Raw genomic sequence first — 19621 nt, forward strand, 5'->3', positions numbered from 1 at the left:
AAATAAAAAATATGGACTGATCCCAGAAAGCGATAGACATGAAACAAATTAATTTTTTTATTTGGCCCAAAGTAGAATATAAAAAAGACTAAATGTGATGCGATCAAGCAAAATGAGTTGGATATCTGGAATATTGATTATAATCAATAATAGTATTCAACTTCCTTTGTATTAATTGTTCTTAGCAACACTAAACTGAATTTTGATTTTGATCAACATATCAGATTCAGTTTGCTTGAATGCATCACAAATTTCTTATTTGCAATATGATGTCCATGTACATATTGTTATGAGTTTGCAGAATACGAAATAATGATTTGTCTATTTTGTTAAGTTCATGTTACACATGGATTCTCTTGAATCTTGGACTGGGGATCACATGCATAGTGGAGTAGAGAGCCAGCAGCATATCAGTTATTTGATGTCGATTCGGCATGATAACTGAGCAAAAGAGGGCAGCATGCATGTACATGTACAGGGTTAGCAGTGCTGCACTAGTACTGTTCCATTCTATAATTCAAGAGAGTTCATGCATTACATGAATATTATACACTGCCATGGTACAACATTTATTTAGCCTGTGTATTTTTGTATATATTTCTGTTAATGTCTATTCTGTACCAGTGCAATTGAACTTTATATGGCCAGATATAAAAGGAAATATGCAACTTAAATAAAATTATGGTTTCTCTGGAGAAACATGGGCGACATCAATATTTTTGGTGTAAAACAACTCAGCTTTGCCTCATTGTCCTATATAAAATAATGATGTCCCCCATCTTATATGAGGGCACGGTGGCTCAGTGGTTACGGCCTTGGACTCATAATCTGAGAGCTTGCTTGACGTGCTTGGGTTTGAGTCCCCGTCCCGCCACCGTGTTGCGCCCTTGGGCAAGGCGCTTTGTCACGCTTGCCTCACCCCACCCAGGTGCAATGGGAAGCTGTTAGGGGTAGTCACAGTCGTTGTACTGATGAACCCTGCGCCATTTGTAGGCAGCAAACGTGGTTCCGACATATTCTAATAACGGCGGAATAAATGTAAAGTGCTTTGAGGCTGTTTACGGCATAAAGCGCTATATAAATATCTACATTTATTTTATTTTTATGAGATGATAGATGTATGACAGCAGCTGAAAATAATACTTTAATTCTCTAATATAAACTTCTGACATAGGACTGACCAGAGGGATGTTGTAAAGTTGTGTTACCTAGCCAGTATAATATATACTCATTGCAAAGGTTATGATGTAAAATCACTGCCATGACAGACTGTGTTAAAAGTCTGGAAGTAAATGTAAGATTGTGAGTGGAATGGTATATGATCCTGGGGTATGATAAATATAATTCATCAACTTTTACACAACTGAAATGTTTAGTTTAAAGCAATATTGTAACATTGCAATAAAAAAACAGATTTTTTATTTTTCCCCACAAAATGTAAGCTTCCACTATAATTTCGAGCTCAACAAATGAGGCAAAACATAATTGTTATTTCATTCCAGTGTTTATTATATCCTGGAATTTTGGCTGCTATTTGATTGTTTAATAAATATACCTGAAATTCACCTGAAATATGTAGATTCAAGCATGAACGTATAAAATAAGATGTATACGCAAAGACGAATGGTAATATGTGATGCGATCAAGCAAAATCAGTTGGAACTCGGAAATATTAAATTTTCAGTCTCTTATAAGATAGTAAAAAGCATTTACTAAAGCTGCATTTTGCAGAAAACTCAATTGAAATTGAACAACCAGTTCCAAAGATGAGCAATTAAAGTTTCCAAAACAACATTTCCTTTGTATAGCTATATCTCAAAATCAATATTTCAGAGTTCCGACTGATTTTGCTTGATCACATCACATATATGTATACATATATATATTATGTCAATGATTCACATGGAAAATCAGTTGTCAATAAAACAAAGCCAATCAAAAATCCTTCCTTGCTGAATATTGTGTCTCACTGAATGCCTAGTCAATGTTACTGAAATAACCGTTTAAACATTTATGGTATACTCACTTTTGACACTTTCCAATTGCCTTACTTGTTCTGACCATGTGTTTGGTACAAATAGCAACATTTCCACATTATTTTTGTGGCGCGTAAGAGCACATCAGACACATTGCATTCTGCATATTTGGAATGTCCTGATATCAAATAATTTTTTTGAAATTCGCCATAATTTTAAAACAAATTTTATGGCAAATTATTAAAAATTTGCCATATAATACAAATTTTATGGCAAATTATTAAAAATGTATATTCTTTATATAAAATATTTAACAGTCCTTGAAGTAAACTTCATAAATCTAATGATATGTACCTAATGTATATATAACTGGGAGGAAAAGCTGTCCATCATTTGAATAAGTTGATCTTTCAAATTGAAATGTGTGTTTTTTCCGCAAAAAACCTAAAAAGTTTTAGGTCACTCTGTCCTAAGTATTACATCGGGTGCTTCACCAGCTCAGGGCCTTAGACTGTTTTCTGGCGTTTTCAGCTATTTGCACCATTATCTATGCCAGTACATTGTACCTCCAATCTTGTTCAGCATGGAAATTTATCCACAAATCTTGCAGCAGTGAGTATGGACTGGAAACCAAATGCACATAAAGTGTGCACAAAGTATGCATATTAGAACCTGTTGCCCCATCCCGGAACCTCACAGGTTTTATGCTTTTCAAGGCAACAGGAGACCTGCCCTGGCACTCATTTGCATCATGATTTTATCAATAGGCCTAACCATCTTTTATGAAGTTCCAGATGAAAAAAAATGAAACTACGAAAATTAAATAAGGCCATAGATACATTTTCCTTTTGGTCTCTTGCAGGCTCTCAGCATCAATGTTGCTTTACCGGAACAAATGCGCACAAAAGGCCCCAAATGTGATTAATCATTGATCTCAAACAGACCAATAGGAAGATGCAAGTCACAATTATTCTCAGCAGCACCACCTACCCAAAAGTATCAATTTTGTAAAAAAGGCATTCTGGATTTTGTTAGTACAGCACTTTTGATTTCTAGCTGATCACAATCAAAATTAGTGGTTGACTGCGTAAGTTTGGAATAAGTGGTCTTCAACTGGGAAGTGTCAATATTAAGTGCGCTTCAGTTGATTTAATTTACAGTACTCAACATTCCATAGGTTCTGGTAAATAAATAACAATTTTATTTGCACTATTTAAAATGAACAGAATGCTCTGTACTAAAAAAAGAAAACAAAAAACAATAGATTGGTGTATCTATAGATGAGTTGACCTCAATGTTTATCAACAAAGGTAACAGACTGGTATATCAACATGCTTGAGTGAATCCCATGCAACCACTACACATGGTCTCATTTTGATGTGGCACGAGCCCTGAACAAAATATGATGCCCGCGCATACTGCCAGGCAAAAACAATGGAAATTGTGACGATATGTGCGCATACTGCCAGGCATTGACGTCAGATGTCAACTCACCCCTACACATGTGAAAGTGACAGACATGTACACCAATGCATAACTATACCATTCCACATGCCACAGCCCATAAATATTTTGAATAACAATGCCAATTATTCTTAAATCCAAATTGTACAAATTGCGGAGGTGGATGCTTCAAAATTTTGTAATTACATGGTTGTAATTTGCTTTATTAAACATACCCTGTAAATATCAAGACTTTAGGTGTTGTAGTTCTGACAAAATCTGTGATTTTGAATAAAGCGCAGGAACCGATGTTTAGTTATTACGATGAACATGTTCACAATGTTCATAACACAATATGTACGGCCATACACACATCAAAGGACCGTGCCATGCCATAGCACGACTGAGTGCCACAGTGGCGACATCGGCACTAGTAGTAAATTCCCATTTTCTTTGCTTTACCGGTTGTTGACTCAAAATTAAAAGGGGGCATATCTGACAGTAAAAGCTAACATTTTATGGAAAAGAAATACAATCTATTTTTTCTTTGGAAATGTACAATGTGGATTTAATCTTTTAGATTTTAAATATTTGTATGTGACAATTAACCAAACTAATTGAATCATCTTAATAGAGCTATGATTTGTGTGGAAAATTATTTACCAGCTTGAAAATGAATTCCAGATCTGCCAAATTGTCATTTACAGACTAAAATATCATGTTTTCTTTAAATGATTTTGATAACATTAATTAATCACACCCACCTGATGTTATGTTCAGGGTCCAAACAAACTACAAATACACACTGTAAGGCTTCATCACAAAACTCTTATATTAGATTCCAGACTTGCCGCACACGGCCCATTGAAGTGCCAGATGTGTGAAAGAAATCATTTGATGTGAGCAAGAGATACATAATTTAGTTTTAGCATTGTTTAAACTAAGTATGTGCCATGGTTTTTGGGTGAATTTAGAAACTGAGAGAAAATCTACTGATATTGACAATCATGAAAAAAAACCTTTCCTACTAACCCTAGGCAACTTATGCATGCCTTTCACTTTACAGAAGCATTTGTTCACACCAAATTTGATAACAATGCTTATATTGTTAAGGGATCTAAAATGAGTGTTTATTGCGTTTCGACAGTATTTTTTGTAGGACATGAGAGCACCTCAGACCTATCGAATTGCATTCTGAATACGAAGCATGTCTTTCTGATATCAAATAATTTTCATTTTTGAAAATCACAATATAATACAAATTTTATGACAAATTATAAAAATTTGATATTTTTCAAATTTTTGATATATAATAGTCCTCGAAAGTAAATTATATAAATCTAATGATATATTCTTAAAGTGTATGTAGGGAGGAAAAGCCGACGGTCAATTGAAAATTTTGACCTTTCATATTGAAGATATGGATTTTTTTCCCAAAAAGACCTTTTTTTTTGGTGTTTTGGGAAAAAAATCCATATCTTCAATATGAAAGGTCAAATTTTCAATTGATCGTCGGCTTTTCATCCCACCTACATACACTTTAAGTATAAATCATCAGATTTATAAAGTTTACTTCAAGTACTGTTAAATATCAAAATATCAATTTTAATGATTTGCCATAAAATGTGTATTAAATTGCGAATTTCAAAAAATCAAAATTATTTGATATCAGAATGACATTCTTCGTATTCAGAATGCAATTCGATATGTCTGATGTGCTCTGATGTCCCAAAATAAATACTGTCCAAACGCTCATACCCCAGCCCTTAAGTACAAGGAATTAATCTCTGAACATTTTCAACATTTTACACCTTTGCTTTAATAACAAGGGAAAGATTATATAGCAAATAATAAAATGAATCCGATAGCCACACTAGTACTGCAAAACACAATAATACACATTTCAATCATTCAATCTTATGAACACAAAAGTCATTGTTTTTATTTTCATTTTGATTGCAGAATATTTCCTACACTGCTCGTGTCCACATGATACATTCACAGTGTCACATTCTTAATGGCAATTACTTATATAGTAATATACAAATTTATATACCCACATAATGGATACTGTTTCGTTTCTTTCTTTAAAAATGTTTTTATTCGTCATTATCGCATTTTAATAAGATCGTTAGTATTATTTGATCCTCTGGTTGGTTATATACACACAAGTAAAAATCTTTTTGTCAACTATAGTATACTATAATATCCTCATTCTCAAGGATTGGTTTGTATGTTATCATATTAACTATGAACTATGCATTCGTAGTATGTGTTCTAAATGGTACCCAAGTGACAGAAAATAAATGCCACTTCTCAAGAACCAGGATTGCAGGGTGAACTAAGCTCTCTTCTAAGTGAGAATATTAATAGAAATATGGAAGATACAAAAACAAATAAAGAGGCTATCTTTACACCATTTCTGCATCCAAATCCATCTGGACCACATGCACAGTAGCATTTGATGCTTTGGTAATTTATGATCACCATAATGGACACACAATGCAAATCTGAGCCGTAAAGTCACAATCAAGTTGATAGCCATAAAGCTGCATATATCTTCGTAAAAGGTTCCACATGTTTACAAATCCCACAACTGCTTCTTAAATAGTTATTCTTAAATATAGTTATAGATTAGCAGTAGATAAGGCCCTTCGCACTTGATTATTAGTTTCCTGTTTACCGCCCGCGTCCAAAATTGAAAATCTCAAAATAATTAGTTATTTTATTTTTATTTCCAATTTTCTCCTTTAAAATAACTTTCAACTACTTCTACTTGACATTTTCTGACTTTAATAATATCAACAATAATGATGAATGAACAAAGAGTACAACTCCACCTTCACTTATTTATAAAATCAAATATTGTTGTGAAATAATTAAATGCCCGCCTTTGTCAAAACGAGTAGATAGTTGCTTGTAATAGTTCAAACCAAATAAAGAAAATAAAAGATAATTAATAATTAATAATTAAAAGTTACCTCGTCCCTTTTTCAAAATCTTAAACAGGAAACTAATAATCAAGTGCGAAGGGCCTAACATGGGAGTATTGTGTATCATCTAGAGCATACAAGATGGATAAGTTTCGATACTATCACTTGAAAGAGGGAAAGACATCAAGGAAAAATTGTTATATAAGCATAAAAAAGTCATGCTTTAAAAGCATTCATGCTTTTCAAAGCATTTGTTTCTTTGCCAAAACATGCTGGCAAAGTTAAAGGAAACATCTTGAACTTTATAATGTAGATAGATACTGATACAGGTTTTTGTTCATAGTATTATTTCAATCTTGGAAAACATGTTCTGTCTATTGGCTGGATTCTAAACAATCAAGGTACAGACTGTACATTGGTTTGCAGAAAGTTTGGTATTGATATAGGTGTGTATGTCGCTGGTCGCAGTTTTGAATCGCATGCGATAAGGTAATCATGCAGAGTGTTTGCCCGATTGCAGTGCAACCGCGAAAGTACATTAACGTCACTACCGAACTTGAGGTGAAGCAAAGAATACTGGAGCTATCTACACTGATTTTGTAAATCCTGTAACACCAAATGATAGAGAGAAGAAATACATGCTCACAAGCTGGGAAATAAGAAGAGTACCGGACCAGGGGCTACTTTGTAACAAAATAGCCCCTGGTTCACAGGGTTTTACAGGGAACCAGGGGTTATTTTCAATGAACCAGGGGCTAAATGGCCCCTGGCCCCCACTTATTTCCCAGCCTGCATGCTCATTATATTTCTGTATCACCAATGGGAAGCAAAATAGTATACCTCTGGATCATTTGACAATGTGTGATATTTTTTGCCAAAAATTGCTTGGACTATGTTATATTATTTTACCAATTACAATATGCACAAACATTTGTATGGGTACATGGTTAAGTTAATGATTACAGCCTTTGAGAGTGAATGTCTGAGGTGCTCTAAATGGGGATTATGGATATTTAGCCCCCCAAATCCTGAAAGCAGCCGCCAAAAGTTAAGTTACGGGGGCGATATATTTCAAAAGTAGCCCCTAAAGTATTTGAGGCCGGGCTCTTCCTCTTACTGCACACATCTAGATTTTTGATGAGTACATCTATGTATTACAAGATCAAAATGTTACTTGCATCTTTAGTTTTTTGCTCCTTTTGGAGACAAGATATGATTTGCTTCACTGCTTTATCCATGCGACTTGCTGGTAGACTCATTCATAGTCAATGTTGGTTTACAAAGCAGGGGAGCAGATCATTTCTTGTGATAAGGGCTTTGTTATTTGGAAGCGAGACATGCGAGTACTATATTTTGGTTTTGAAACACATAAATGTACTCATCAGATGTCATCACTTTAATTCATATAAAACGGGTGTTTATGGGCAATTACTTTTTTCAGCCAGCCAGTAATTGTTGCATCTGATAAAACACAAGTTTGACCAAGTGCTAAATATCGAGTTGTCTCTTTGTTAAATTCATGTTTTGCATGAATTCTCTTGAATTAGTGAACAGTGGATCAGATATAGAGAGCACAAGGGCACCATATCAATTATTTAACTATAATTCAGTGAGATAAGTGAGTGACATAAATGGTTAATGGTGCAGTGCCACACTGGCTGATCTCCTGTTCTAGTATAATTCAACAGAATTCATGCATAACATGAGACTAATAGATATCCGTCCCTCTGTCAAACTCATATAACGGTATATTTGTAAAGTGCAATTATAAACAAAATGGAATAATTAATCACTTAATTGTATGTGATCTACAGTGTATAGAAAGTGAGACCAATGAATATCAAACATAATAACATATATATGCTCTGCCATATTTGCTTGGAGGGAAAATGGTGTACCTAGTTTAGTCATTAACTTGTGAACAGAAATTGTAGCAAACATGCCTTTATATAAAGTGCCAAACCAGTTCCATTTTGGCCTTTAACTATCTTTTGGTGGAACAACTTTAAGGTACCGTATTCATTCCAATAAGCGCCCAGGGGGCTTTACAAAGTCCTTTTGGGTGGGAGCTTACTTTTTACCTGGTTTACCTAATTTTTTCGTAAGGGCCATTTATTAGAGACAAATTTACGTTATAATAGGGTCCAAAGATGTTCTAGTAGCTTTTCTGATGCAGTAAAATGTATTGCAAGTTTACTCAGGACTTCAAATCCTCAAGCTATTTCACTGTATCAACGTCTATCAGTCACTTCAACATTAATTGTACCCTTTAGCAAATTGAAAATACCCTGGGTGGGCGCTTATTGGGGTATGGGCGCTTATTGGAATGAAAACAGTACATGGCATTCCAACAAGGCATATTTTCTTAATATTTTCAGGCATGAAAACTGGTCTTGAAAAAAACAACACTGAAAACCATATTTTTTTACCATATTCTGTGAATTTGATTCAGAAATAGGATGAAAAACACTGAAAACAATGACACAAAATGCTGAAATCGGCTAAAACGCTGAAAATGTTCATGCCTGTATTATACATGGACCTACAGTGGGTGATGAGGTGCGGACTTCAGCACTGACATCACAATACAAATCTGTTTAGGTGTATTGTTTTGCTACTACAACAGTACATGTACATTTACTTCACTTGGACACACGTATTGAGATGACTGATATATATTATATAAGAACCAGCAATACATTGTTTAGCATATAAGGATCATTTCATCATCATGCTTTAAATATAATATTAAGATCGTTAAAAGTATCCACTACACAATGTTACCATATTGTCAAATAGGTTTATTGCACTTAAGGCTGTACCAAAATTGTACAGAGTTTGGGTATGTGCTGTAATCATGAATGTGTCCTGATCAAGATGCATGCACAGCACAACACGGCCTTACATAGCTTATGACACCAAGTTGTGCATGCAAAAGGACAAACAGAATATGACAAACTCAGTACAATCATGATACCGGGTTTATTAGAAAGCAAATTCACTGTGACAAAATGCTGCTTATTTTGGTAACATCCTTTAATGGCACCACCCTATTATGAGGTACATGAAACAATTCTGTCTGGAGTATCAATTTCAACTTAAGTTGTGGTGGTGGACATGTATGGTAGGTATTAAAGGATGTTTAGCAGCATTTGTCAGGATATTAGCCCTTTAACTTTTATCAATCCTATGTCGATATATATCATGTCTTGCAGGGCAGCCTCATTCCATGCATCTTCAATGTTGGCAGCAATTCTTTGGCAAGTCACAAGAAAAGATACATTTACACAATCAGTCTACACCTGGGACTGTAAGCCTTGATCCATTTGGCACTCAAGACACACACAACATACATTGTACATTTTAAACACCACTTATTCCAAACAGTCAATAAGTTTGTAGAATAAGGCCGATACAGTTGCATAATTTTTGTATCATTTACACTCTATATCAAAGTACTTCAGCACCTTTTTTTGCCAATGTAACATGCAGCACATGTACTGCATAAATGCAGGAGTTGGGATCACATTCATAAAATATTAGTACCTCATTCACTGAACAAGACACATAGCATAGAATGACCTGGTTCTTTCACACAATAGCCAAGATGTGCATTCTCTGGTAGACACAATAAAAGGCTGGTCTTTCACAACAATAAATGAACAGCCAATATTGGTATTGAGAAAAGAAAAGAGTGCAATACATATGGCCACAATTAATTGCTCTGCGTTACAATATCCACATGTTTCATTCACAACATTTCAAACTGCTATTATCAAAATTTCACATTTGCCAGTCCCTACTGTTGAGGCAACGACTTTCTCATCTCAATTAATAAAATATCAGCCTATGATATTTCAGATATACATGTGCATTTTCAGCACTGTATTAAACCCAACAAAAAATTGAAGTATTGCCCTTCCAACCGACCCTTATCCAATTTTTTTTTCAAAATCAGAAAAGCACCAAATTTTAACCAAATTGACCTTTTCGGTAAATCCCATAACCCTTTGCGAGTACACCTAAGAACTCGTCATTTTGCGTCACGCAGCTCTTCGCCGATGCGCACATCGTTTATCGAACATCGTTACTGCGCATTGCAAGTCAGCGTGACGTAAAATGATGAGTTCTTAGGTGTACTCGGAAAGGGTTATGGATTTACAAAAAAGGTCAATTGACCTTTTGACACATTTTTAAATAACAATATTGAAAGTATCATTTTCAATTAAATAAAAAGTTGTGCCTACCGAGAGACCCAACTGTTTACTTGCCAGCAACACAACATATCCGTTCCATCATAGCCTGAAGAACATTACACTTTTTATGGTTTTTATACGAATTGGGCATTTAGTTCATGTTTGACATTAGTAATTATCATACTTTACAACAAATACAAAGAAGTGAACAAGTCGATGCATTAATTTGCTGTAAGTGAAACATTAGATGTGACTTTTGCACAAAGGACAAGTAGCTCTTTGGTAAAAGGAATATTTGTTTCATAATATAGACCAAATGTCCCACTTACAAACATTACAAAATACATCATGCATAATATATCTCATATGGAACATACATGTATTCTTGGTTTGAATTTGTTGAATGAATTCTGTTAATATTACTTGATGACTACATGATCTATTATACAATGTAATCTACTACAATCTTGCTGTATGTTTGAGCTACTTTTTAATACAGTAAGTTGGAAGAAAATAGACACAAAATTTGATTACACAAATTGTGTAAACTCTCATCTTTAAAATCAAAATCTAAGACCATTCAAAGTACTCTGCGGCTGTGCAAGCCTGGTGGGATTTTCACTTCAGTAATTAGACAATTCTGTCAATCACAATATGATGTTGAATGTATATATTGTACCATACTATTATTAAATATTTCCACCCTAAAATACTTAGTGCCTCTGCAATATATATTTGAATGAGTCATCATTGTGTCACTTGTCAAAAGCTGATGGATGCAAGGTCTGAGAGACGGAGAGTCATAAGGATATGGTTTTTTATGTGTCCAGTTTTGTTGACCTTCAGATAACTAATGGAACAGAATTTTCAGTCAAGTTAGTTCAATTGGAAGCTCTAATCCATATATCTCTGAGCAAATTGAGCTTCCTTTCATATATAGTATTCCTGCCAAATTCACAAGATACAATGTGAAAACTACATCAAATTAATAGTTTCATGTGGCATATACAACAAAATGAAATACAGAAAAAAGTGTCTTCTTTTGTGTTTCATATTGTCACCTGCAACATGATCTATTAAAGATAATAAACACTTCTCCTGGTTCTCTAAAAATTGATTTTAAAATCGCAAAATACAACAGAGGTTTTTGGCCCCTTTAAAGGACTAAAATTTGCTATGGTCAAAGATGTTTTAAAAAAATTGCAAATTTTTGTGATTCCAAAATAATTTCGGAAACTGACATCTTTGAATATAGTAGCCATCTCTGGCTGATCCTTTAAAGATAACATTCACTACATGTATTTTTCTCACTGATGAGGCACTGACGTAACTTCTACATACTTTGAATACACTATTACTGCCTTCCAAAGTAAAATGCAGTATAGAGCTATAGATGAATAACATATATATGAGGTGTTCTGGCAAATTGAGACTGATTAACTCAGCATTTGATTTACTGGATTCAAAGGTTATAAATAGCAAGATGGGAGAGCAACAGCTACAATCAACGAATTTAATAGTTGGTACACCTTGACAATATGTTGGAACTCTTCATTGCCGCTCTGAGAGTTAAGTGAAATTAGTATAACTATGTTTGATGAGAAGCACATACCTTCTCCTTTCCCCTTCCCTCCCCCATTCCCCCTCAATCAATGTTGGGGAGACTGGAGAGCCCAATGGAAAAAGTGCTTTCATCAACATTGAACTGGGGAGAGGGGTGGCGATATACATTTAGTATGCCCGAGTGTGCCAACATTAATTTCTTTGATTGTAGCCTTAGAACACAAAAAGATGTTAATTTTAAGATTTATTGGAATCCATCAGCTATCTCAATTTGCTGATATTGACCTTTGACCCCATAAAATTCAATGCCCAGTTCCATATTATTTTGCCAGAACATCTCACATAATGCCTCTTTATTGGGAGACATGTGTTTTATTTAAGATGGGACACCTTGTCAGTGTGTTCCATAGTGACCCACAGCATCTGCGAGTATTAAGCTGATACTGCATTCTTACTTCAGATGACAGAATAGTAGCATTTTGTTCTGATCTCTATGCTTTAAGTAATACATTCCAAGAACCAATCAGAGCAAACGTGCGAACCATGCCTTTCGGACAAGTTAATATTTCTTGCGGGTTGATGCATATATATTTGCTTGTATTTTCCAACATTTTAATGACAATTTTATCATCGAAATATCAAAAATAGCAATGAAATAAGGTTAATAAATGTGTATAACTTGTTGCTCGAGAAATTCTACACAATAATGCACTTGTACTGAGATGTTGATTCGTCTAATGCACTCCCCCATGCGGGGCTCGTGCATTAGATTATCAATAGCTCAGGTGTGCATTATTTTGTACTTTCGCTTACAACAAGTGTCACACATTTATTAACCTATAAATGATGCAGATGTACATATGTGACCAGATCTGGTCCAATCAGGCTAAAGTTGGAAATAATGGAGATATAAGCAAAAAGTGAGGAAGAAAAAACAGGAAAAACATAAGAAAATGGACATATAAAAGGTTCGTAACTTTGCAACCAAGTATCGAGAGACCTGGGGATTCAACATCAGTAATTGTAGGTACTGAGCAAGTAAGTAATGGTAGAAACTCAATTTTCAAAATTTCCGACTTTAGCCAGAGTGGATCAAATTGGGTCACATATGGTACCCTGAACTCCCATGTGTTCAATTTGCTCACAATGCTCTGAAGTACTCTTCCTTGTGTGAAGAATTATAAAACCAAATCTAAAACATTTATAACAGTCCATACTGTTCCAAATTAAGTCTACATACATTGTGACTTAAGTAAGCTTTCCACATTATGAACAAGCAGCAAACCACGCCTTCATTTATAACCATTTGCTTTGGAACTGGTTGGTGACACATACTTGTTGCATATAGTGCAGGAAGCTAAACCCTGTCCCACATCAGTGTCTCCATATTATCTCTGTTTACCTAGGTGAGGCCACAGGAAGGCATATAATCCATAGCTTGAAAACTAACTACTTGCACAATTCAGTCTTGTCTAGATGTCTTACAGGAATTGAAATACTAGTGTCAGCAACAATTCAGACTTGCATAGTTCTGTCTACATGTACATCTAAAACTTAGGATAAGGAATTGAAAGTAGGCTATTCCCTACAATTTTGCGTTTCTGCTTGAAATACAAATTTGAGTACAATGTAACTGACTTACGTTTGAACCTTAATTCAACGTTTGAACCTGCTCTGTCATGCTCCAGTTGCGATGATTACATAGTACATATCCTTAAACTCATAACCACAAACCAATACCTTTATTGTTACAATGGAAAAACAGGCCAATTTCAGGTTAGCTTTTCCTGTTTTTCATCAAGAAAATGTATCTATCCCTTCCATTTTAACATTACACCCCCCCCCTCACCAGCGGTATACCCGGCACAATTCCTTTGAAAAAGTTGCTGAGCTTTCTTCTAAAATCTCATGGAGTTCATTCCCTGCCGTTTTCATCTACTGGTTTCATACTTTCTGATGGATACATAGGAATTCAATTATTATATGAACGGATAAGTTTTATTATAACTACTTTAACAAACTTAAGTATTGGAAAAGTTTTCCAGCTGTCAATAATCACCACACTTCACTGAATGAAAAGTTCACACATCTTCCAGCTCGATGTATTAAGTGTTCCATGTTGTCAGTTTACGTTGTATTTTCTTCGCGAAAGTTTTACAAGCATATGTTTTGAGCTGTCAAAATTCTCATCATTAGGCAAAAAAAAAAAAATGGTTTGTCTCAAAGCTCACGAGTGGTTTGAAAACAAATGCGAAATGCGATTTATTTATTTATTTATTTTTTTATTCCCGACTTTTTTCATGGTATTTGGGAGTAAAAAAATCTGATTTTCGCCGAATTTTTCTGGAAAAACTAAAAATTTTTTTTTTTTTTTTGTAAAAAAAAAATTCTGCATTTCTTTTTTCCAAATCTCACGATTTTACAAATGCGCGCGCGAGCTTTGAGACAAACCTTTTTTTTTTTGCCTTATCACATATACAATGCAAAGTATTCCTCATAAAAATGGAAAATTAAAAAAAAAAACACCACAATGGACTGAGTATGTTGTCAGCTTAAGGGGGTACTACACCCCTGCCCAATTTTGTGCCCATTTTTGCATTTTTCTCAAAAATTATAGCGCATTGGGGACAAGTAAGATATGTATATTATTGGGGCAAGGACTACAACTACTGCACTGGAAATTTTATTTTAGCACAGACAACAGTTGTGGAGTTACAGTCAAAAATGAGGGAAAACCAATATTTGATCAATAAATCAATAACTACTTGCTTTGAGTTGCTGAATTTTCAGTAAAGTAGTTGTAGTCCTTGCCCCTATAATATACATATCTTACTTGTCACCAATGTGCTATAGTTTTTGAGAAAAATGTAAAAATAGGCAACAAATTGGCCAGGGGTGTAGTACCCCCTTAAAACCATACTGTACAATTCATCACGCCCTCTATAGCGGTTCCTGTTGCCTATAAAAGGAAGCAGTCAGATGTGATGAGTTGCCAGTCTGATGAAACCACTAGTGTAGTGGTGAAACATCACTAAAATGTGAGTTTAACATCTTCATTTTTATTGGATTTGTACTAGGCCTGTCATTTTCGGGTAATTTTGTACCCGGGTACCGCCCGCAATTTTCGAGGCGGGTAACCGGTACCGAAATGAAAAAAAAAAAAAAAAAAAAAAATTTTTTAAGTTTTTTTTTATTTTTTCGGTTTTGTAGTGTCTCTGGACCTAGACCTAAATGCCAGGATCATTCATGGTTGACCTAAAAAAAAAAAAAAAAAAAAAAAAATTTCAAGATATTTTGTTATTTTTTATATGAAAATTGAATTGTATTGAATTTGAATGCATTTTGAAATCATTAATAGACTATGACATGAATACAAATTATCAATTTTCATATTAAAAATAACAAAATATCTTGAATTCTTTTTTTTTTTTTTTTTTTTTTTTTTTTTTTTTTTTTTTTTTTTTTTTTTTTTTTTTTTTAGGTCAACCATGAATGACCCTAGCATTTAGGTCTAGGTCCAGGGACACTACAAAACCGAAAAAATAAAAACTTTTTTTTGAATTTGGTACCCGGGAGGTATTTCCTACCCGGTAATGTAATCTCGGCGGTACCCGTTTACCCGACCGAAAATGCCAGCCTTAATTTGTACAAAAAGAAATATGTCAACAGCATACTGTACAATCTTTTAAAGTGAATTTGGTTATTTTTTCAAACCTTATTTTTTTGGCACATTTGTAATGTTTACACATATCCCAACTTGAACCTAATTGAATTCAACCAAATTCGTTGTGCTTGTAGGAACATAGAGCAATGACTTAATTAAGACATTATATCCCCCATAGAACACCACAGTTGAGTGGCCAAGGGAGTACATGGGCTCTTTCTATCATACCATACTATATATAACTTGGCAGTATGATTCATAAAAAATGTCTAAAAAATTGTCATCACTATAAATGAAGTCATTTAAAAATTTACCATAAATATATCGGATACATCTTGAAATGGCTTCATTCTCTTGGGCTTGAATTATTATTGAACAGCCTATACTCAGTCCATTATGGTTATAATTCGAGCCCCAATTAAAAAGACTAGTTTGCATATGACGTCCTGTCTACCAGACTGAAAGTGCTGTATTGTGCAGGTCAGCAACCAATCACGCTGCGCCGGTTCCCTGATGTCGGATGCAAATTAGTCTTTTTAATTTTGTCTTTGATTATTTATACTGTAATCCTCTTTACTTGGTTAGCCCTGTGCAACCATGGGCAGTCTTATCTAGTCGAGTGTTCCAAGAAGGGATCGGTATTAATAATGGCAATTATATATAAAACAAAAATAATTTGCCTTAGCTGCAATCAAGATCAACCTAATTGTACACAAAGCATATCACTTCTACAGTACGACCCTGCTTTGCTCTACTGTAAACGTTAACAATAGTTATGATGATTGTCAGCCTCATATACTATTGACTGCCACATGTTGGATGGAACTGGTAACAAACTTAGAGCATTCTAAACATAGGTTAAAAGCCCAGTTGATATTTGCAACAAGTTTATCATATCTGTCAACAACTATTCACCACATTAGCATGATCCTGATGAGTTGGCATTATAAGGTGCAAAGTATGATCATTCACTGTCTTAGAGTGACCCAATTTTGGGATGATTTAAAACAAATCATGCCACTTATCTCTCTTTTTGCAAACCTGGTTTGATTTCCAAATGATTTGCCTGTTCAATGTCCACTCTATGATGTGTCAAACCTGCTTTGCAACAAATACATGTTTTAAATGCATCATACCACTTGCAGGAACTCATTGATGTAAATATTATAAAATGATCTATAACAGACTTGGAGTGAGTCATATTTCAGGGTTAGAATTTGGTCACAGTGCGACAATTGACTCAGAAATTTTTCAGAAATCGGTTGATTTCCTCAAGTGAACTTCTGCATAGACTCAAAAATTGAGAATCAACTTTGATTCATGCAAAGAAATTTTGTGATTGATTTGTGGATTGTCACTAAAATTTTAACCCTGATATTTGAGAGATAAAATGCATAGTAGCCCATTTTGCTATTTCAATATCATGCTCTACATTTCCATCCTGGTGATTGCAAGGAGGTCATACGTGTTTTGGTATTACTAATTTACTAAGCACCTACCACCTCCTTGCCTTCAATTGACTGACGATTTATAAACTTCCCTTCTGTAGCAGTTGCAATCACAAGGTGGTTGAGAATAACCATGTTCCACTTTTGAACACCAACTTGCACCACTAAGTACAGGGCACAAATTACAGAGGACAACAGAACTCTGTGGACACACTGTAAAATACATACATTATATATAATATATTTGCAAGCTTTCTTTATATACACAGTTGCAGAGTCAGCTAGCTATACGGAGTCCAGAATCAATGTCCATTGTTAAACGGTCTGGTGAGATAAAGCTTAAAGCTGCCGTTGGTACTGCTGAAAATGGGTGCACGCTTGTAGTGGTCTACTAGATCGTCCAGGGTGTCAAACTGGCGTGTACCAATGCAGTATTGTGCCTGGTTATTCTTCACTTTGAAGTGCTTGATCCTACCAGGAGCCTTCACTGACACAGAGTAATCACCAGGCTGCAAGGAGCAAACAATGACAAAAAACACAAATATGATTAAATTAATTTAAACCCCAATAAACAGCATATTTATAAAAGAATCCATATTGTAAAGTTTATTTGATCATATAGTGCACACAGTTTCTGAAAGCTTTGCAAGATCATCAAGTTTTCTTATAATTGGCCCACAGCCGTCTATCTCCAATCAGGCCGGAATTAGTGGAAAACTGAAAACGATAGTTTTATGATATTTATCGCAAGGATAGAGATGACCCTGAGAAAGAACGTGGCGGGGGTCTCCTCTTTGCAGTTAAAAGCTCTATCTTCTCACTACGTCGTTCTGATGTTGAGCCTGTTGACGAGATAATGGTAATTGAAATAAGACCAAATAAAAGTGAAAAAATGGCTCTTGTGTTATGCTACAGAGCACCTGATGGCAACGTCGAAACATTTGTTAATAATTTTGACTCTACAATTGAAAAACTCCACAATGACTTTAACCAGATTCATGTAATTGGTGATTTTAATCTTCCTGATGTAAAAGGTTGTCTTGACAATATATATCACAATGTTACAGATTCTGAACAAGCTTTTTGTGATTCTGTGGATTCTTTTCCTGAAGCAAATGAATGATATCCCATCTAGAAAAAATTGTGATAATATTTTAGATCTTATTTTCACAACTGTCCCTGACAGGCTCAATGGTGTTACCATATCACATGAAACATTCTTAACAGATCACAAGCTGCTTCAATTTACTGTGAGTACAAGGGTTGAGCGTCTCAAACAAAGACCTCGATTTGTATACAATTTTAAAGCAGCTAATTTTAATGATATCGTTGTGAGCTGCAAAACACTGATTTTAGTCAAGTATATTGTGCAATAGATGTTAATTCATCATGGAATTTATTTTCAGAAATATTCACCAAGGTTTTAGACGATTACATACCAAAAATTAAGATCAAAGACTCTTCGCCCCCAGCGTGGATTGACGCAGAAGTTAGGCATCTCCAAAACAAAAAGGAACCTGCGTGGAGGCGTGCTAAAAAATCAAATCTCTCTAGCCACTGGGCCAATTTTCGGAAGTTACGTAATCGTTTGAAAAATTTGCTCTCTGCCAAGTTTAATGAGTATATTGATAGTCTTGGTGAAAGTGTTGTTGATAACACCAAGAGATTCTGGTCATTTTTTAGATCAAAAACAAAATCCAAATCTCTTCCAAAAGTTATCAGCTGGGATAACATCACAGCTACAACAGCTAGAGAAAAAGCTTCTCTTTTTAACAACTATTTTTATTCTGGTTTTACTCAGCCAACTTCCCACACACAGTTGCCAAAGATACATGGGTTTCAACATCCTTCACTGGGTAATATTCAGATCAACGAATGTGATGTCCTCAAGATCTTGTGCAATTTAAATGTTTCCAAAGCTATTGGTCCTGATGGGATATCTCCCAGGGTCTTGAAAGAATGCGCTCATGAAATTGTTTTTCCTTTGTGCCACATTTTTAACTTATCTTTGAGTTCTGGTATTATGCCTGAGACCTGGTTAAAAGCCAATGTTGTTCCTGTTTTTAAAAAGTCTGACAGGCAACGTGCTGAAAATTATAGACCTGTGTCACTATTGTGTATATGTGGAAAAGTGATGGAGAGAGCTATTTTTGATCAAGTGTTCCGCGCAATTAAAGACCAATTATACCATCTGCAACATGGTTTTATCAAAGGTCGCTCCACTGTGACACAGCTTTTATCCGTTTTTCATGAAGTCAGTTCTACTCTGGACAACGCTGGGCAAGTTGATATGATCTATCTTGATTTCTCGAAAGCTTTTGACAGTGTTTGTCATAGCTTGTTGCTTCACAAATTGCAATCTTTTGGCTTTCATTCTGACCTCCTCAATTGGTTTCGC

General features: G+C 34.9%; 1 protein-coding gene across 4 annotated transcripts in view; it reads right to left on the reverse strand.

Annotated features, from left to right (window-relative positions):
- Nucleotides 1–15781: 15781 nt before the first annotated feature.
- Nucleotides 15782–19621, reverse strand: part of LOC140155959 (SH2/SH3 adapter protein NCK1-like) — a 42837-nt gene continuing 38997 nt past the window's right edge. For all 4 annotated transcript variants that reach the window (XM_072178995.1, XM_072178994.1, XM_072178992.1 and 1 more), the window contains exon 3: nt 15782–17732. In XM_072178995.1, the coding sequence (XP_072035096.1) occupies nt 17526–17732 (207 nt within the window). In that variant the 3' untranslated portion in view covers nt 15782–17525. The remainder of the gene's footprint in view (nt 17733–19621) is intronic.

This window comes from Amphiura filiformis, chromosome 6 (genome assembly GCF_039555335.1).
Source record: "Amphiura filiformis chromosome 6, Afil_fr2py, whole genome shotgun sequence".
Classification (NCBI taxonomy): Eukaryota; Metazoa; Echinodermata; class Ophiuroidea; order Amphilepidida; family Amphiuridae; genus Amphiura; species Amphiura filiformis.